This window comes from Mustelus asterias, chromosome 12 (assembly GCF_964213995.1).
Source record: "Mustelus asterias chromosome 12, sMusAst1.hap1.1, whole genome shotgun sequence".
Classification (NCBI taxonomy): domain Eukaryota; kingdom Metazoa; phylum Chordata; class Chondrichthyes; order Carcharhiniformes; family Triakidae; genus Mustelus; species Mustelus asterias.
In genome coordinates, this window is record NC_135812.1 from 5,959,833 (window position 1) to 5,981,857 (window position 22,025).

The 22,025-nt window shown below is 41.3% G+C and overlaps 1 protein-coding gene across 1 annotated transcript in view; it reads right to left on the reverse strand.

Annotated features, from left to right (window-relative positions):
* Positions 1–594: 594 nt before the first annotated feature.
* The window catches only part of med13a (mediator complex subunit 13a), a 174,486-nt gene continuing 153,055 nt past the window's right edge, over positions 595–22,025 (reverse strand). Inside the window, exons 23-31 of the mRNA XM_078224634.1 lie at positions 19,701–19,892; positions 18,288–18,511; positions 16,371–16,513; positions 14,821–14,979; positions 12,563–12,721; positions 7,888–8,015; positions 5,326–5,487; positions 4,073–4,173; positions 595–2,231 (exon numbers count right to left, since the gene is read on the reverse strand). Of these exons, the coding sequence (XP_078080760.1) occupies positions 2,099–2,231; positions 4,073–4,173; positions 5,326–5,487; positions 7,888–8,015; positions 12,563–12,721; positions 14,821–14,979; positions 16,371–16,513; positions 18,288–18,511; positions 19,701–19,892 (1,401 nt within the window). The 3' untranslated portion in view covers positions 595–2,098. The remainder of the gene's footprint in view (positions 2,232–4,072; positions 4,174–5,325; positions 5,488–7,887; positions 8,016–12,562; positions 12,722–14,820; positions 14,980–16,370; positions 16,514–18,287; positions 18,512–19,700; positions 19,893–22,025) is intronic.

Sequence of the window (22,025 nt, forward strand, 5' to 3'; positions counted from 1 at the left end):
TCTGGTCTCACTGTTGACAGGTTAAAATACAATTAGGAGTTTTCGTACTTTTATTTACTGCATGTTAAAGTTTATGTTGCACACATACTCAGATATAAAATATTAGAAATCTATCTGCACACGCTTCCTGTGAACTCTTTCCATCACAGGTTCTCATGTCCATATTTATAAGGAAAATTGTCTATGTACATTGATCAGGCTGTGATTACATCTTCCTCTCCAAGTGCAAGTATTATAGCATCACCACTGGCAGGAGGGTATAATTACAGACTGACATGTTTAACCAGACAGTTTCATGTTGATGCAGGCATTTATAATAGGAATATTAAAAAGGGCAGAACATGTGACTTTAAAATGAGGATTGAATTTCATTTGCACTACCAGGTCCAATTATCCTCTTCCCTATCCTCTTTCAGCTGGAGTCTACAATTGGTCTTGACTCAACATGTGTAACACCACAGGAGATTGACTAATCACGTGTCATGAAATCAACTCTGCTGGCTTTCTTTCAAATTCCATTGCAGGCGAACGTGTCTCTGAAGTGATGGCTTTGAATTTCACTTGCTAAAATTAAAACACCCTTTACTTTAGCTTCAAACTATTTACTCCATTTAATTAGTTGTACTTAACACTAAATCATTTTATCAAAATGTACATTTTACTTCAGGCATGTTTAAAAATTTTAGGTTGTTAAAAAGGCACTGTGTCTACATAGGAAATTGACCAATCATTAAAACGTACTGAGAAATATAACCTTCCAAAAAGAAAACCTCCGCAAAAAGAGTAGAGCTTAGAGTGTAACATGACATAGGGGCAATAAAGTGTTGCAAAGACAGATTTCCAGGTGGTAAATCTTAAGAATCCACCAGTTCCCCTGTTTTTTTTTTAAACATTGCTCTCCCCTCCCTTGAAGACCTGTACCTTAATCTGTGTTACCCACAATTGAGTGCTGAAGCTCTTTTTAAAAATAACAAGTCACTCCAATACTTTGCAATATTCCTATAATTGTACAGAGAGATGATTAACAGTGGTGAAAAGACTTTTGCTATATTTTATACAAAAATAAATCAAGGAGCTATGCAGTCTGATAATGGAAAAAGTATCAGGTCTGGTGATTATTAAATCACAATATAAAACGGAGAACAACAAATGAGAAAGCATACTTTTATGACTTTCTCTGGAAGGTGGTACCTGGATCAGTCAAGCGGTCCATTTACTAAAGCCATCATCATTAAGTTCAGACAATGATAAGAGTCTGGCCTAAAAACCTTAACACTACAACAGACCAACACACCTGCATTGCATTGATTCAATTTTGGAAAAAAAATTCTGTTGCTACAAAATTTAGTTACCATTCTGCACAATTTTTTTTTATACAGTAGTAACAAATTAAAGTTACTGACTTTTTTTATATACAAATAGGCAGGTCATTGGGACTGACCTTGACCAGAGCAGTCCTCCTCCTCCTCCTCTGCAGTCCCGTTCCCTACCCCATCCCCCAACCCATCCCCTTTTAGCGCTGGCTTCACAATGCATGATAAGAAATGCTATAAGATGTACTTTTCAGTTATAAACACAGTGAACATATTTACTGTACAAGTACTCTGCATCCACAGCTTTGCTGCATTTTCACCACACACAAGGTATGGTTAACACTAACCCCACCCCTACTAAAATGTACACTGAGCCAATAGATATTTGCTGCTCTCCCTCCCCCAACTTTATAGCAACCTACTGCAAACTTTTAAGACGATTATAGATATTTAGTACAACAAATGCTTTAAAGCCTGAAGGTAGTATAGACCTTCTTGAAAAATTAAAAAAAAATACAAAATATAAGACAATTTATACAACATTTAAAAACTTACAATAAATTAAGATGCAGGCATTTTTGGATAACTGCCTGTGGCTTTAAAACCCACTAAGCAATTAAGGAGGGCATCCTGGGGTCCTTCAGACCCAATTCCAAGAATCCCTCCGAGTTCTCCATGAGTAATGTACGCTTCCCTTCCTACCGAATCCTGCTCTCGATGATCCTCTCAAACGATATCCCTTTTCCAAGAATTAGTCCTGGACCCCCGCAGCTCCCTGGCAAGGTCTACAACATGCTTGTGATGAAGTTGTACAGTTGCGTCAGCACCACAAAATGAACAGGGAGGCAGGAGCGACGGTCCTGGGTGGCAGGGTCACAGGTCAGCCAAGAAAGAGCGTTGTATTGTTCTAGAACAAACCTGGAATTCAAAGGCATTTTAGAAAAAAAGGAAATATTTACAAGGTCAAGCAGGTCTCAACTTGTTGCAATTACAAAAACAGTTTTATAAAATACATATTGGGATTGTGTCTTTATAGTTTAAAGCAACATGAATGGGTCATGTGATCTTTTCTGAAGTCTGTCAAACAACAGGACTGTTCAAGATCAAAGGGAGACCTGGTTGTTTGCTGGAAGAAGGTGCAAGGTGGAAACAATAACAGAAGCATCTGTGTTTACAGTGGTTAGAATGTTAGTCTCCAAGTCCTAGAAAGGTGTTGAGAATGTCCAGTCATAAACAGTTATGTTTTAAACAGTCTATATGCAGGGACCGGGGGGAGGGTGCCTGGGTGGGATGTTCTCCTGGAGAGTTGGTGCAGACTCAATGGGCTGCATAGCCTCTTTCTGCACTGGAGGGATTCTATGATTCATGTTTGGATAAAGGCTGTAATGAGGTCTGGAGTCCAGTGGCCAAACTGTCAACAACACCTTCCATCAACATGTTAAATGGTAAATTGCCCCCTAGTGTCCCAGGGGGTTATAGTGGGGTAAATCTGTGGGGTTGCGGGGATAGGGCCTGGGTGGGATGCACCATATGGATTCTATGAATATTTACTTGCAAGATAAATAAGAGTTGGGGTTTAAAGGATAACTAATCAGCATTTCTACCTGGATACAAGGCCCATGTGATTAACATTGACATGGAGATGAGCTTTTAGAGGATAAGGATTTATAAGATGCCCCTAGAAACAGTCACAAGTAGTCTGCTAGGAGCAGAGAGAGAGCAGCTAGAGGCCGCAAGTCTCAATGGTTCACCAAGCAAAAAATGCAGGTAGGTGCTCGCATCCAGACAGAAAAGATCAAATCTGTGAGGATTTGAAACAAGGCTGAATGATCCGCCTAGTTTGCACTAGAGGAAGAATCACCAGGAGGAACCCTCACATTGGAAGACAGTTCTGAGGTTAAAAGTTACCAGACTGGGAAAGAAAAGGAAAAGGACCTGAGAATCTCAGAGTCATTCTGGGAAAATTGAATGTCGATGTAAGCAATGGTAGGAAGTATAATTGTGGAATTCTCAGTTGTATTAACAGTAAAAAAAAAGGAAGTTCTGTTTGGTAGTTTAAAGTAGAAGTTGCCTACGCAAAGTATTTAGTCAATGTTGCTCCTAGTTTGTTTGTTACCATAAAAAGTCTCAGACATGAAATCTTGTGTCATCCTTTCAGCCATTAACGGCAAGTTCAATTTTTGTTTAAAATGTTAGTGGTCTCTACAGAGATCGAAACAATTCCCCTGTATACCACAAGCCACAAATACATCTAATTTGGAATTCCTTTTAACTGCTGATGAAGCAACTGCACAAAGGAACACAAATAGAAACACAAATAAGCTGTCAGGCTACCTCTGAAACAGCTTCTGAGAGTACAGTTGAAACGCATCAACGTTTCTCACACAGTGCAATGCTGTGTGCAAACATGTCAGCCATTCTGTGCTAACATCCAACCAAACTGAAAGGTGATAAATAACTGGCCTGGTGCTGGAAGGAGGATTTACATTCATCAAAACACTATTCAGAACTTGCCTCTCATCTTCAAACGTGACACTAATAAAACTTTATCTGTTTTGAGAGATTCCCAAATCGTTACCTTCACACACAACCTACATATAAGAGACCATTTATGTTCAATTTTACAGTCAGGTATTTCATTTTCCCACGAGATTGGGGTGAAGGCTCAATAATGCGACACAGTGAGAAATAGCTAAAAGCAATCTAAGCCCTCCAAAATTACTTCTAACTTAATTCCATAATAATACAGTATCCCATACCTGAGCACATCAGAGGTCTGGTTTGAATCAAGTGGGTGGGAGTGCTTACTATGAAGCAACTCATCCGAATGCACTGAAGGCACATGGAGGTGCAACGAGGCCTGGAAGCCAAAAATAAATTAAATTCCTATAGGTTTGTACATGATCGAGCTCCACGTCTTACTGCATTACAATAGCTTCCACTAGATGGCAGCAGTCATTGTCAGCAATTCATTCTTAAAGTAACTACAGTAGTAGGTGTAACATTTATTTTAATGTTATAAATTTCAACAGAAGTTACGGATTTGTCCTTGAATTTATAAAGTAAGTTAATTGTTCCACCATCAACTTTTACTTTAGAGCACACCAGACAGGAAACAATAGTTTCTCCTTTGCTGACATCCCCGAAAGCAAAATATCTGCACTCCATCTATTGTTTTTGATTTGATTTATTATTGTCACATGTATTAACATAGTGAAATATATTGTTTCTTGCGCGCTATACAAACAAAACAGACCGTTCATACAGAAGGAAACAAGAGAGTGCAGAATGTAGTGTTACAGTCATAGCTAGGGTGTGGAGAAAGATCAACTTAATGCAAGGGAAGTCCATTCAAAAGTCTGATGGCAGCAGGGAAAAAGCTGTTGAGTCGACTGGTACGTGACCTCAGACTTCTGTATCTTTTTCCTGACGGAAGGCGGCGGAAGGGAGGGGAGCATGGGGAACTTAATTATGCTGGCTGCTTCGTCGAGGCAGTGGGAAGTGTAGACAGAGTCAATGGATGGGAGGCTGGTTTGCGTGATGGATTGCTTAAGGTGAAATCTCATGCTTTCTGTCCATTCTAAAACAAGAGAGATCGCTACCTGGCCCTTTCATTTGGGAGGGTTTCATCACAATGTATGGGTAACACCCAGGCATTTCTGCCTACTCACTGTGTTTCACCCCTACTCAACTTGATTTTCCCCCCAAATTTTGAACAATAAATATTGAACAGCAGATGGGAGGGATGATGACAAAATTGTTTGTTTATTAGCAAGATTGTGTTCCAGAAAAGTACACTCCTAGCAAGTCTGGGGGATAAAAAGCGCCTTTGGTAGTTAACCAGGGATGCAGGTCCACATTGGAGAGCAACTTACTGCTCCACACTAACTAGCAGCAAGTGTCATCTAAACAGTCAGCAAGGTTTAATGGTGATTTATTCCAGAGGACAAACTGACCTTCAAACTCTCCCCAGGTTTCCAAAACAATACATGCAGAAAGTGCCTTGGCTTACCTTGAGGAAAAGCGGACATTGGTTCTGTGCTTGAGGGCAGGCCGACCAAAACCAGTCAGGAAGTGGCCCAGCCTTAGCTGTCGAGACAAAATATCCTAGTGCCAGGGGCTGCTGCAAAATGGTTACTTCATCATGAGATTCCTGCCGGTCTGTGCACTGGCCCTGAAAAATTAACAACAAATTAGTTCTGATAATTGACAGATTGCAGCAGGTAATTTAAAGTAAAGTTTATTTATTTGTCACAAGTAAGGCTTACATTAACATTGCAATGAAGTTACTGTGAAATTCCCCTAGTTGCCCCATTCCGGCGCCTGTTCAGGTCAATGCACCTAACCAGCACATCTTTCAGACTGTGGGAGGAAACTGGAGCACCCAAAGGAAACCCACGCAGATACGGGGAGAACACGCAGACTCCACACAGACAGTGATCCAAACCGGGAATCGAACCCGGGTCCCTGGCACTGAGAGACAGCAGTGCTGACCACTATACCACCATGCCGCCCAGTAATTTGTGGTCATTGCTAGTTTATAGGATGAAATGACTATTAGGTTTTCAAACAACTGAATAACTTGGGGTAATATATATCCTCACAATTGAATAATGCAGAAGGAGAATAGAATTTTCCACTGTCCATCCGCTCAAGAAAGTGGTAGATACTTTTTTTTTATTCAATGGATGTGGGCATCACTGGCTGGGACAGCATTTATTGCCCATTCCTGATTGCCTTTGAACTGAGTGGCTTGCTTAGTCATTTCAGAGGGCAGTTAAAAGATAATCAAATGCTGCGGATCTGGAGTCACATGCAAGCCAGACCAAGTAAGGATGGCAGATTTCCTTAGCTAAAAGGACATTAGTTTTTACGACAATCGAGAATGGCATCATAGTTATTAGACATTTAATTCCAGATTTTTAGTGAATTCAAATTAACCTTCTCCTGTGGTGGGATTTGAACCCAGATCCCCAGAGTATTACACTGGGTCTCTGGATGACAGGTCCAGTGACAATACCACTTAGTCATTGTCTCCCACAGAACTTTTAGGATGAGGATGGGGAGTTTATAGAATTTTGACACAGGAGCAGTGATACACATCCAAGTTGAGTTGGAGTGAAGTGGTGCAGGGAGGGACAATGGAATCCAGAGTCAACGGGCATTCCCCTCTCCTTGTTCCTTTGGGTGACCGAGGTCAGGGGTTTTGGAGGTGCTGCTGTGGAAATCTTGTTCAGTTGCTGCAGCACATTTTGTCGATGTTACACACAGCAACTTAAATGCACCAATGGCGGAATGAGCGGGAGCTTAAGATCGGACCAGATAAATCAGCACAACTGTCACACACACAGAATTTTACAGTTCAGCTATCCATTAGCTGTTTTTTTGAGCAGAACTTCTCCATAAACCTTACTTCACTTATCCTCTCTCCTGGATAATTTACGCACCACACGCATGTCATTGGGAATTGTGAAGTAACTTTAAAGAGTATGGAACGCAAACAAAAACATTATTGATGGGCAACTGCAATATTTTAGCACCTGCCACAATCTTATACTTCAGCCAAGTTTTGTTGTTACTTTCAAAATATAACCCGAGATTGAAATGGCACATGTAATCTAAAAGCACGAGAGAAATCTGCTGCAAGACTTTCAACTTTTTCTTGAGCCAGGCACAAAAGGAGGTAGAAATTGAGAAAAGGCCATTAAACATGGCCCAGAAAAAGCAAACATCTTAAGAGTTAACACTTGACTGTATGTAAACTTTATGGGAGAATGCTTGTGGCAACGATTTCCGTTTCTGGCACAATTCCACCACCTCCTTGTTAACATATCAGAGCCCAGAGGTCCTGAGTTAGCAGAAACTTTGCCCAAGACAATTTAATCACACTGGAGTGTGGCACCTGTCATAATCTTCTGATGGCATGCTGTACCACTCAGTAGGCATGCTGTACCACTCAATAAATGTCAGCACACATCATGGATTCATTGAAAACGAGGAAAACTGGGAGCAAGGGGGTCGGAAAGGGAGACAATTCCAAGGAAATCTAAAGAAAATTGTACTTTTCTCCTTGAAAAGAAAGGAGATGTTATATGAAAAGGAGACATCCAAAATAATGACCCCGACAGCATTATAAAGGGACAGAGAGTCAAATTGAAACAGCGCAAATTCAAGATCATCAGCAAGAAACTACTTTTTTTTTTAAAAAGGTTAATCAAAATGTGGAAAGCTCTTCCAGGCAGGATAGGAGAGAGCAGAACTTTGAATTATTTAAGAAACATATTATTAGGGGAAAAGAGGCAAAGAAAAAGATGGCAGATCCCTAACAAATGAACAACCACAGCACTGTGGCTGCACCGACACCTCAGGGACTGTAGCAGTTGAAGGCAGCTCACCACCTTCTCAGGGGATGGGCAATTAAGTGATGGCCTAACCAGTGACACGCATATCCCTAAACTAATAAAAGAAAAACAAAAATGCACCAAATAAACCTCCCCTCTGTATCCAATAAAGTGACTTAGGTTGAAATGTTTTAAAAGGTGGAACAAATGTGATGATGACAGAAAAGCCTCACCTTGCCAGTATCACCACCGTGTGGGTAATGAGAGCCTGGTGAATGTACCGGTGAAGTGGATGGAGATGCTGGCAAGTTAATTATGAGATCAACATCTGGGTCCAGTAGTTCAAAGATCCCCATTTCCTCTGCAAATCAAATCAAAGGGAGGTAGGTCAGAATAAAGTACAAGATTCAAAAACAACTTATAAACGCTCAGCATTTTCTCTGTGACCTGTTGCAATCGACTCGATAGCGAAAGTTGTTCAGTTACTTAGAAACTTAAAAGTGACACCACTTCATTCATCCCAGACCAAATTAAAAAAGTAGGTTCAAAGACAGATGGTCCAGTGAAGAGTTCAATTTAGCTATCACCAGCAGATGTGGCTAAATAATTCAGAGCAACACCAAGATACTCCACTGGAAAAACACAGCATCTGTGGAGAAAGAAACTGAGTTAACATTGAGTCCGTATGCCTCTTCTCCAACCTCAATTATCAATCCCCAAGTATTCTTCAATCATCAGGGATATTTGACCTTTCGGAAAGACAGGCGGGAAGAGAAATGTGGTGGGGTAGTATTGTTAGTAAGAGATGATGTAAAGTCCATTTGGGTGGAGGTAACAAAACAGCAAGGGCAAGAGGACATTGGGGAGTCTATACACTATCCTACCAAACAGCAGCCATGGTGTAGGAAAGGATATAAACTAAGTAATCGGAACATGTAAAAATAAAGCAACAACTATGGGTGACTTCAACCTTAATGTTGATTGGGTGAATCAAGTTCGAAAGGGTAGCGACAACAACAAATTCATAGAGCACATTGAATAGTTTCTTAGAGCAATATGTCATGGAGCCAACCAGGGAACAGGCTATTTTAGATCTGGTAATGTGTAATGATGATGTGTAATGATGATGTGGAGATGCCGGCGTTGGACTGGGGTAAACACAGTAAGAAGTTTAACAACACCAGGTTAAAGTCCAACAGGTTTATTTGGTAGCAAAAGCCACACAAGCTTTCGGAGCTCCAAGCCCCTTCTTCAGGTGAGTGGGAATGTGTAATGAGACAGGTTTGATAAATGATCTCAGAGTAAATGATCCCCTAAAAAGTAATGATCATAACATGATAGAATTTAATACTCAGTTTGAGAATGAGAAACCTGGATCGGAACCAACTGTATTTAGCATAACTAAAGGGAATGACAACGAAATGAAGGTAGAGTGAGCTAGTGTGGACTGGGCGGATAGATCAGCAGGAAAGACAGTAAGCAAGCAGTGGCAGACATTTAAGGAGGAAATTCATGACTCTCAGCAAAAATATATTAAACCAACCAACCATGTTACCAAGGAAGGTAAGGAGAGTTGGAAGAAAAATCAGTGATAGCCCCAAAGACTGGGATAAATTCAGAATCCAACAACAGAGGACTAAAAGGATAATAAATATAGATAAAAATAATCTACGAGGGCAAAGTAGCCAGCAATATAAAAACTGACAATAAGAGCACCTTTAAATATATAAAAAGGAAGAGAGAATGAATCTGGTGAGATAGTTATGGGGAAAAAGGAAATGGCAGAGGAGTTTAACAGATATTTTGTGTCAGTCTTTATGGTGGAGGACACTGCAAACATCCCATTAATACGAAAGAATATGGGGAAGGAATTAAGTACTATCACTAGAGTAGTATTAGATAGAATTAATGGGGCTAAAGGCTGGTCAAGTCCCCTGGCCCAGATGGCTTGCATGCTAGGATCTTAAAAGTAGTAGCTACAGAGATAGTGGATGCATTGGCTGCAATTTTCCTAAAATCCTTGGATTCTGGACAAGTACCAGAAAATTGGAGAACTGCCAATGTGACATCCCTATTCAAAAAGGGAGGCAAAAAGCTGGCAATTTTCAGCCAATTAGCTGAACATCTGTTGTTGGAAAAATGTTGGAATCAATTATTAAAGAACAGCAGCATAAAGCCATAATCTAATCGAGCAGAGTCAGCATGGCTTCGTGTCAGGGAAATCGTGTCTAGAGTTTTTCAAGGAAGTCTCAACCAGAGTGGGTTGAGGGGACTTCCAGAAGGCGTTAGACAATGTATCTCACAAAAGCTTAAGTCATTAGCGCCCATGGCATTGGAGGTAGCCATGGAGAGAGAGAATAGGCTAATGGGCAAGAAAGAGCAAGTGGGGATAAGAGGTTCTTTTTCAGATTGGCAACCTGTAACCCAGTGGAGTTCCTCAGGGATCAGTGCTGGGACCCCAATTGTTTATACTATATTTTAATGACTTATGGGGCAGGAAGCAAATGTACTGTAGCTAAATTTGCAGATGACAAGAATAGGTGGAATGGCAAGTTGCAAGAGGGATACAGTTTAAAAGAGACGTTGATAGGTTTAGTAAAGTGGACGAGAAGTTGGCAAATGGAGAATATGAGAAAATGTGAAGTTATTCATCTTGGAAGGGAGGAGAACAAGAGAATTATTTAAATGGAGAAAAACAGTAGAAAGTTGCAATACAAAGGGACTTGTACACAAAACAGTTAGGATACAGGTGCAGCAGGTAATCAGGAAGGCTAATGGAATGTTGCCATTTATTTCAAGGGAGTTGGAGTATAAGAGTAGGGAACTCTTGCTGCATCTGTACAAAGTACTGATGAGACCACATCTGGAAAAGTGAGCCGTTTTAGTCTCCTTGCGAATGAAAGATATTATTTCATTGGAGGCAGCACAGAGAAGGATCACTAGGATGATCCCTGGTATGAGGGATTTTCTTGAGGAAAGATTAAACAGGTTGGGACTCAACTCATTGGAATTTAGAAGAATGAGAGGTAATTTCACTGAAACATAGAACAGTGCAGCACAGAAACAGACCCTTCGGCCCACGATGCTGTGCCGAACACAACGCTAAATTAAACTAATTCCTTCTCCTGCCCTTGGTCCATATCCCTCTATTCCCTGCATATTCACATGCTTATTTAAAAGCCCCTTAAACACCCCTTTTATATCTGCCTCCACCAGCACCCCTGGCAGCGTGTTCCAAGCACCTACCAACTTGTCCCTCACATCTCCTTTGAACTTTGCCTGCCTCACCTTAAATGCATGCCTCCAGTATTAGACATTTCAACTCTGGGAAAAGGATTCTGACTGTCAACCCTATCTATGCCCTTTATAATTTTATAGACTTCTTTCAGGTCTCCCCTCAGCCTCTGCTGCTCCAGAGAAAACAACTCTAGTTTGTCCAGCCTCTCCTTATAGCTCATATCCTCTAATCCAGGCAGCATCCTGGTAAACTTCTTCTGCGCCCTCTCCAAAGCCTCCACATCCTTCATGTAATGTGGCCTAACCAAAGTTTTATAAAGCTGCAACATGACATCCTGACTCTTGTGCTCAATGTCCTGACCAATAAAGGCAAGCATGCCATACGCCTTCTTTACCACCCTATCTACTTGTGTGGTCACTTTCAGGGAGCAATGGACTTGAACCCAAGATCCCTCTCTACATCAATGCTATTCAGACTCCTACCATTAACTGTATACTTAACCTTAACGTTTGATCTCCCAAAGTGCAACACTTTGCCCACGTTAAACTCCATCTGCCATTTCTCCCTCCATATCTGCAACTGATCTAAATACAAGCATGGTTCTAGTTTTTCACCCACCACAAACTATGATGTATTGAAGCCAAATGTAGCACCCCTGCTGTTACTCCAGCTGTAATAAGCTAACAAGGATCAGATACTGAACCCAGCGCCTTCTTGGATATGAAGAGCTGAACTAGTTATTAGATCAACTCATGGAGCCATTGCAGCAGCCAAGAAAAAAGGAATAAAGGCAAGGCCTTAACAGTTGGTGCAGGAGAGAGGGTTTTAGATTCCTGGATCACTGGGACCATTTCTGGGGAAGGTGGGACCTATACAAGCGGGACAGTCTACATCTGAACCAGAACGGGGCTAACATCCTTGCGAGACATTTTCTTAGTGCTGTTAGGAGTTAAAACTAATTTGGCAGAGAGAGGGGACACAGACTGTTAGCAGAACAAGGACACGGAATCATACAGCAAAACAAAGCAGTCAGAGGAAGTGCAGCTGTATTAAGGACTAAGGCCACGCTGGATGGCCTCTACTTTAACACCAGGGGTATTGCAGGTAAAACGGATGAGTTAAGGACGATGATTGACACGTGGAAGTGTGATACAGTAGCCAGAGACATGGTTAAAGGAAGGACACGACTGGCAACTCAACATTCCGGGATATAGAATCTTCAGGCAAGACAGGGAAGGCAAGAGGAGACATTGTATTATTAGTTAAGGAATCAGTTACTGCAGTAAGGAGAGATGATATCTTAGAGGGGACTATGGGCCAAGTGCAGATGAGAGTAGGTGGGAGTTCAGGTGCTTCTAATGTGACAGTGTGGATTCAATAGGCCGAAGGGCTTCTTCTGCGCTCTATGATTCTAAAGCCAGTTAGTTTCTGCTTCAGAATCAATCCAATCATTTAAAAGTGAAACACATCTATCTAAACCGATATTCAGCGATTCACCACCATCAGGTATTGATGCACCAGCTGAGCCACCATTAACTAGACAGGGTTCATTCCATAAATCAAAAGAGCCAAAACAAGAACAAGAGATTATGCCCCAATTCAAACTTTGGAAATGCACTGTAAGAATCCAGCTGATACAACAGCAACGGATAACACACAACATGACTAACCAACGTTTATTTCGTAGCTCCCAGTTGGCACCTGCACCATAGCAGAAGTAGGGAACACGAGGATGTGAGTGCACGATGTATCCTGCGGAGTGCTCAGCTGTGATGTCTGCATGTTGAGTGATGTACCACGACCAAACACTGATCCAACTGACACAGAATCTGCAGGAACATTTATAAAACACAACTTAGTCATAAACTTATAGTTCAAAACAAAGATTTTCTGTTAAGTACCCAACAATAGACCAAACAAGTTTCTTTCTAATTACTTCAAGATATGAACATCCAGTTCAAAAGAACGTTCAGCTCTTTGATGCAACTAATTGGCTCATGTGGTTCACACCAGTGTTCAATTGAAAAAAAGTTGAAAACACTATTTGCTGAAAGCTTAGAGAAATCTGCAACACATTCTCTCTGCACATGGAGTTAAAATACACTCTGAACCCTGATTTTAATTACCAGAACTAGAAAAGATTTAACAATTTCCATATTGTGCACTCTCATTCTGCTGTAAAATAAAGGCAATAATTTGTCAGTGCTGAAGATTTCATGGCACTATTTGAAAAAAGTATGGAGTTCATAGAAATCATAGAAACCCTACAGTGCAGGAGGCCATTCAGCCCATCGAGTCTGCACCGACCACAATCCCACCCAGGCCCTACCCCCATATCCCTACATATTTACCCGCTAATCCCTCTAACCTACGCATTTCAGGACTCTAAGGGGCAATTTTTAGCATGGCCAATCAACCTAACCCGCACATCTTTGGACTCCCAGCACCTTGCCCAACACCCCTCCTTTAGCCACTCTAAACAAGTCATTGCTTCTCAGAGACATTATATAATGGTCGCTTCCATTAACAGTAACTGCACTTCAAAAACAAATTTGTGAAGCACTCTTCAGATGTTTTGGCAACATAATAGGGCGCTCCACAATACAAGTATTTCTCAAACACATTTACTTTTAGTAGATATTTAAATCCTTTTTGAATTCATTCCTTTTCACAGTCCTTGTGTCTGTACAAGAAGCACAACAAAAATTCACGTTCTGTCACACAGACAGTTTCCTCAGTTCCACTCTACAACAAATACTGTATTTTAGATTGCAGCCATGCCGAATGAAAATAAGTGGGACAGTTTCAATGTAGAGGCAATTGCTCATAAATGACAAACATTTTTTTTTAACAAACTACATAACAAATTATCTGCACGTCCAGTTAACACAGTCACACTCCCAACATTTGAATAGCGGAGCAGGCTCGAGGGGTCAGATGACCTACTCCTGCCCCTGGTTCTTATGTTCTTATTCATATTGTGATGGTACTGTGCCTTTAGGAAATATATGTATGTATGTCTCATAAGGGGTATGTTTAGAATTCAGATCTGTTTTACAGGGTGCCAAGTTGTCTAGCAAAACCTTTAAACTGGTAGCTGGGAGGACAGGATAAGTACTCATTTTAGACCTGGAGTGTTTGTTTTAAGCAGAGCTAATGCTTTTGTGTTTATATGGGACTCCCCCAAGGGTTTCAGTGTAGAGTTTGGATTAGGTTGATTGACAGGGGCAGTGTCATGTGCTTAATGGGAGGAAATAAGCTCGAGGGAAGAAATACTGTTTTAAAATACAAGTAGTTGCCGCATGGGCTGCCGAAAGGAAACAGATGCTTTTCAGTCTCTCTCAAGAGATGTTCTGAAAGCTCCAGGACTGTTAACCTAAGACAAGAAAGTATACCTGTGTTTTGCTAACTAATTTTAAAGAGGAGTTTAAATCTATAAAAGGAACATTGCTTGAATTGGAACTCATAGCAATAGGTTGGCAGTTAAGAATAGTTTCTGATCTGGTACCCTAACACTATAAGTTTAGTAGCATCTGCAAATGTTATAATACTGCTCCATACATCCAAGCCTAGGTAATTTCTAAAAATTCAAAACTGGCCCTTGAAGAACACAACTACAAAACACCTCTCAATCTGAAAAACATTCATCCATCCATCCATCAGGTAGATGTGTTTTCATAAATTATTAAATTCACACACACTTCACATATAAACTGTGAATAGAAAACATCTGCCAGGCCACCAAGAGCACTGTTCAAATGGGAGTCGAGATGTCCAACCAGAATACAGGTACAACTTGTGTTCTTTAGCACGTTAATCATTTAAGAAACCAAGGTGGTATAAAACTACATCAGATCATAAGAGCATGTTGCATTCCTTACAGGTTAAACAGACTGCTGAAAAACTACATTCCACAAACTATTCTTACCAGGCATTATCACAAATGATCCCTGTGGCTCCATAGCAACTAAACAAGCACTAAGGATGCTTGGAGAATCAGCTGCAGAAATACCACACATTCTGCAAGTGTCCTTCAGGTGCCGGCTGAGGGACTGCAAAGTGCGACGACCAAGCAAGCAACTCCAATCTGCAAGAAGTGTAAAAAAGCAGCATGAGTTGGAGAGACAGCATCGTAAGCATGCACTGGATTTTAAAGCACTTTTGTACTAATGCTTTCCTGATTGCTGTGTCCAGTATATTGCAATAGGCTAGAAGTCACTTTTGAGGATACTGGCAGATAGATGAATGTTAAACATTTGCATAACATTCCTTTTTCTGCTATATTAATATAGGCATCAGTCTCCATTAACCAGTAAAGAAATCTCATATCAAAGGGTTAAACATTGGTCCAATATTCTAAAATTTCTAGCCTTAAATGCAAGTTCAATTTCCAGTTGTTCCCAGTCAGCTGATCTATTATGGCAATATAAGTATCCTCAGTTCACCGAATTTAGCAAAAAATAAATAGTTCCTGCTCTTGATCACTATCAGATTGGCACGGTGGCACAGTGGTTAGCACTGCTGCCTCAGTGCCAGGGGCCCGGGTTCGATTCCCAGCTTGGATCACTGTGTGTGGAGTTTGCACATTCTCTCCATATCTGCGTGGGTTTTCTCCGGGTGCTCCGGTTTCCTCCCACAGTCCCAAAGATATGCGGATTAGGTGGATTGGCCATGTTAAATTGCCCGTTGGTGTCAGGGGGACTAGCTAGGGTAAATGCATGGGGTTATGGGAATAGGGCCTGGGTGGGATTGTGGTTGGTGCAGACTCGATGGGCCGAATGGCCTCCTTCTGCACTGGAGGATTCTATGATTCTAAATGAGACCCGCTAGAAAGTTCCATTGTTTTTACAAATCAGATGAAAAAAGATAGAACAAACTGCCCTCTAACCTACCACTTTAATCTATACATGAACAAGGACCATTTAATGAAGCCTGCTGCTATCTACCAGGACTTAGAATCCAGGAGGGGGGGGGGGGGGGGGGGGGGTGAACAATTCTGCACATACAAGAAAGGTAAAATAGAATATAAACAAAATTAGTGTCATAGACGGAGTGTATGTTGCATTCTTACAGGCTCAAAAAAAAATGCTGATCTACAACCTAAAATTTACAAGCATCTTGCTATAGTGTTCGCCCAATGACTGAACTCTGCTTGGCTTAAAGTTCTCTCTAATAGTGGAAAAATCTTGTAGGTTACGTGATAGAACATAATTTCTCTTATAAAACCACATATCAGCCAATTTAGTGAGTAATAGCACAGGTCTGGTAAAATTGTTCTTAATATATATATATGTTTGACTGTTTCACATGCGTCTTTATGAAAATGATCTGCATTAGTCAGTGCTCACATCTGGAACCAATGCTTCAAGAATAATTTTCCAGTTACATATCAGGAAAACTGTTAAATAAATATGCAGTGTGCACGATTGTAAGATGCCGCAGGAGGTTCATTTGCTTTACTCCTTTAAGTTGTTTTACCTTTTAACTCTCCATGTCCTATCCTCCCAAGACGTCCAATAACAACTCTCCAGGGTAGTGATGTCATTTGTATGATGCCCAAACACCAGTCCCAGAGTTTTTGCAGACCCATTCTCCGGGGTGAACCTTTCCGCCTACGAGCCCTATCAGATTAAACACAAATTACCTCTTTAATAAGAATTTAAAAATGTTGGATATATTCTGCCTGTATGGAGAGAGAAAGAGAGAGTTAACGTTTCAAGTTGAAGAACATTCTTCAGAACTGGAAAATGTTATGAGATGTAACAGGTTAAAAGTACAGAGTCAGGAAAAGGTGGAGGTGGGAACGAACAAAAGGGAAGTTCTGTGAAAGGCAGTCAGTAGAATCGAGAGAAGGATAAATAAGTTCCATGGGGCAAAAACAGGCTAAAATAATGGCTCCACTAGGGCAGACCTGTTTGTGGATCTTGGGAAGGAGGTGAAAGCAAGCTGTGTGGAGTTGAGGAACTATGTGGTAACCGCCACTTTATCATCCCTCTTTTCCCTTTCAAATGCAATTGCAATATAGGCTGGCATTAAATTGGGTATTGAAAATAATGCATCCACCTACCCCATTTTCTCAGCAGCTGACTCATACAGGCACTAACATTTGCGTGGGTTGTTGCAGGGGGCAGGAAATATCCAGCAACCCGAGAAAGATCAAAGTTAGGCTTGATTGTTTAACCACACGGTCAGAAAACCCAACATTCACAGCCCTGGTTCATAAGGGCCACTTTGGCAAGGTACACAGGAATCTGACTGGAACCCATGGAAGAGTGATAACAGCTACAAGTTAATTCCTTCCAAGGTATAAAGATTTTCTCAGCATTTCATAGAAATCATAGAAACCCTACAGTGCAGAAGGAGGCCATTCGGCCCATCGAGTCTGCACCGACCACAATCCCACCCAGGCCCTACCCCCACATATTTACCCACTAATCCCTCTAACTACGCATCTCAGGGACAATTTATAACCTGGCCAATCAACCTAACCCGCACATCTTTGGACTGTGGGAGGAAACCGGAGCACCCGGAGGAAACCCACGCAGACACGAGGAGAATGTACAAACTCCACACAGACAGTGACCCGAGCCGGGAATCGAACCCAGGACCCTGGAGCTGTGAAGCAGCAATGCTAACCACTGTGCTACCGTGCCGCCCTTTAACTTGAGGAGGTGAAAGAAAAAGGGTGTACAGAAGAAAAAAAATCCAAAGATAGAAGCAAAACACAGCAGCACCAAAAAATACTAATTTGCTGAGTCACAGAATAGTCAGATATGTAGGTACACACTGACAATTCTCCAAAATACTGGCTCGCAACAGCACTATCAAATGGGAGAAATAAGAGAACCTCGGTGTGATGGTAATAAAGTGATTGGACATCCTAAAAATGGTTTAATCTTGCTTTTTTTTCTGAACATTTCCCCCTCACTAATGATTTTGCTGACCATATATATTTTTACACTAGTCCTTCACAATGTAAAAATTAGATGTTAGCAGAGCAAACCACACACAAAAACTTCTATCTATATAAAAAAAACAATCTTGAAGACTGGTACAAGTCTGCCACACAATGCAGCTGACGTGGTGCCAATACTTCTTAAAGCCATTCAGAGGTTGGGCAGTCCTATTAGGGACTTCAAATTGCAATTGGAATTACGTTGCACATAACTCTCCATATGTTGCCAGTATGTGTCTCTAACGCCTGCTTTTTTTTTCAATGCACCTTCCAGATATACTAATCTTTTTATGTGAAAACAAACTGGGAGGTACACCTGGTCTAAACAGAATCATCTGTTCCTTTCTGTAAACAACTGCCAGTCTGGGCTGCAAGCAAGAACTCTCTGACTAGACTGGTGAATTAGTCTGTATTTTGCTGTTTTTCAGTTGTCTACATACCTGTTTGGTACATCTATATTAATAACGCAGGTTTCCAGCAATTCTCCATAGAGATCTGTACATGTTCCAAGCAACCACCTCTGATCATGTGACAAGCAATAGCCAACAAAAAGAACATTGTACTTCTGGCTAGCCTCTCCAAACGTCTCTCCAAGCTCAGTCTGCTTATCCTTCACTGGAGCCAAGATAAATGGCGGGCTGTAAATCCGTAAATGCTCTGGTCTCTGTAGCAAAAAGAAACGATAGGTTCAGAATTAGGTCACATTTTAAGCATTTCAGCTCCACAAATAGTTCAGTGAGTAAGCACACCTCGGTGATCCATAACAGGGAGGTCCGAGTCATCCCATTTCCCTATGTTTTAACAGGGATTAAAGTTTCAAAGGGGATTTACATGTTAAGGACATTCACTCTAGTTAGGGGATATATTAGAATTGTGCAGTAGTTGGACTTACCCTGCACGTGGCATCCAATAGAATGGACAGATACTGCTAGATAGCAGAGACATTCTTGAGCTGCACTACAGCACTTGAACCTCCTCACTGCCAGTGAGCCAGTGCGGGATGATGCCAGGACTTCTTCAGCATCCAACACTGCCTACAGGGTAAAGGTGTCCCATGGTAATGGTCTTAACTAGTGGGACTTAAATTGAGACCAGCGGTGAGTGCTGCCAGTTAAGCTGGGGGCATGCTTTGCTGATTTGGATTCTATGCCCAGTCTCTAGTTGGGCACTGCTATCAACAGATAGGCTTCATCTGTGCTCTGATATCTATGGATACCTATACATAAGCAGGACTAGCAAGATGCCCATTGTGCTCAAATCCAATGGAGATACGGTGTCAAAATACTCCAGATCTTTTCTGAATAATCTCCATTTTTAAAATAAGGCTTTTTATCACACTACATGCAGGTTAAGCTCAATACTATTCTCTCTCAGCCACAGACACCCCAAGGTAAGTGCTGCAATCCTGAGTGTTGTGATGACAAATGTTTTGTTCAGTGTTCATGGCCATCTTTTACTGACAAGGAGTAATTATAATATTTACAAAAGGGGTTGACGCAGTCATTTTCTCCACTCAGTGCATCAGAAATCAGAACATTAAAAAAATCTTGCCTGCTGGCATCCCTATTTTTAAGCAGAGCACCTCAAAAATGCAAAGCAAATGTTTTATCAGGACCATACCACTCTGGCCCAAGGGAAAATCTACATGATCCAATTCTTACAGACAGCCATGAGAATTTTTTAAAAAACAATGTAGAAACAACAGATTCCATGCTAGACCTGGACAGAATAACAGACATATCCATGGTGGCCACATTGGTGGCTTTTTCCCTGGAGTGAATCAGAAGTGGACCAGGGGATGTGGAGAACGTGGAACAAAGAGTTTTTTAAAAAAACAGAGACACATTACTTACATCTGGACTCTTTAAGGTGCTGTCTAAGGCCAATCCTGGGCCAAAGCCAGTCAGTGCTTTGACATAGGTGGAGGGTGGTAAAGATCTCCGACATTGAGTGAACACAGAAAATGCCAATGATTTAAGGTGCTGGGAATACAGGTGCCGGTCATCATTTTTCACAGGTTGCAATAGATACTGACATGGAACAATCTGTGAAGAAAAAGATAGATTTTTTTTTAATTTGGAACTTAACCCAGGCCCAGTTTGTTAGAAGTCTTAAACAAGTAAGCCTCATTAAAATCTTACTCTAATACTTGGAAAAATTCCAGCCTCAATGAGATGCACCAAGCCCTGCTTGAATGTTTAAGCTCAGGCAACAGGTCGCTTCCACTCCTGGAGCATGCAAGAGAAATGTAATGGGACCAGGCTTTTTGGTCTTTCCATCAGAGGAGAAATAAGGGCCATTCCAGAGACTGGAAACTCATTTCCACATTACAATAGTGATTACACTTAAAGTACACCACTGGCTGTAAAAACACTTTAAATATCCTGAGATTGTGAAAGGTGCATCAAAAATTCAAGTCATTCTTTTCTCTTTGATGTCTTTGTACTATTCTGTAACTCACTAGATCAGAACAGTTATTAACAACGATGAGGAGGGAACTATCGCTCCCTCCAGGGAAGCAGCATTTATGCTGTGATGTTCCACAATCCTGGACATCGTTTAGTTATTTTCCCAGACAGCATTTCTTCATCAAACAGCTTCAGAAACAGTCGCAAAAGCTGTGACAATTGTCTATAAGAGGTAGCACAGAGAAGAAAGGCAGAAGTCAAAGCTAGCCCTCATAACTGCCCCTTCAAACATTGGGAACTGGATAACAAAGAAGAACCAGATACCACAGCTTGTCTTTCTATTTCCTCCCATCCTCTAACCAGCACTGCCAAAAGGTAATCTGTATTGGAGCCTCAATTATTCGTTAAAGATTTAGTACAATAGAAAGCAGTGTAAATAGAAGTATAAAATGACACTGGACCTAATCTTCCACTGGGTGGCAATCAACATCAGATTGCTGGAGATGCACATTTCTCACCCAGGCTTCCAACCTGGGCCTGCTGAGAAATGCGCAGCACAGTTACATCTGAAGGCCTTCTACACGGTGCAGGATCACCGGAGGAAGTAATGTCATGCCCCCTTTCCGTAGCACTAGCTGCCATATAATAATAAATTTAAAGGTTCCCACCAATTTGAGAGGAGGGACAGTGAGTGAGAATGTGAATGTGAGTAGTTTACAATGACTCAGATGTAAATAAAGGATGTCATAGAAATCATAGAAATCATAGAAATCATAGAAACCCTACAGTGCAGAAGGAGGCCATTCGGCCCATCGAGTCTGCACCGACCACAATCCCACCCAGGCCCTACCCCCACATATTTACCCGCTAATCCCTCTAACCTGCGCATCTCAGGGACAATTTTAACCTGGCCAATCAACCTAACCCGCACATCTTTGGACTGTGGGAGGAAACCGGAGCACCCGGGGGAAACCCACGCAAACACGAGGAGAATGTGCAAACTCCACACAGACAGTGACCCGAGCCGGGAATCGAACCCAGGACCCTGGAGCTGTGAAGCAGCAGTGCTAACCACTGTGCTACCGTGCCGCCCATGTCATGCCATGGTTAGGGATAAGCTGTTGTATGAAACTAGAAAGATCACAGGTAAGAAGGTTGAACAATTCAAAATGATTAAATGAAGCTTAGAACTGTTTAACATATTGAGTCTGTCTATAGAATATACAGTTTAACAACAAGAGACAGGAAAAGAACAAGGCAAAATGACTAGACTGTTTGCACATTTTTGACTGCATTACTACACTGATCATAATTGTGTTGCCAAAGAACAATTTAGAATTCAAATCACCTTAGACTTTGTTAATGTAGCTCAGGGGGTAGCTCCTGATTATGCACCGATCATCTTTGATGTAATTATGAATGCTGCATTAGATGTGTGTCAGGAATGGTGCAAATCAATTTCCTTTACAAATATGGAAGGAGAAATCCTGGATACCAGAGCCAGAGGGATAAAAGGGCTCTCCGAAAGGGTCCTGCACGCAGCTCAGACCTAGAGTCAATCTGTGTCTAAGCTGCCTTATTACTCCACAAATGCTCAAGCTGTTATATCAAAATGACTGTCCGCCAACTTGGTCTCATCGAGTCCCAAATAGAGGCTTAAGCAATGTACAGAACGTGAGGTTATCCATCCAGTACCAAAATACGTGATAAAAAACTAGAAGCAACGGAGCTTAAAGGTAATTTAAGAGCCACAATTCAAGAGACCAGACA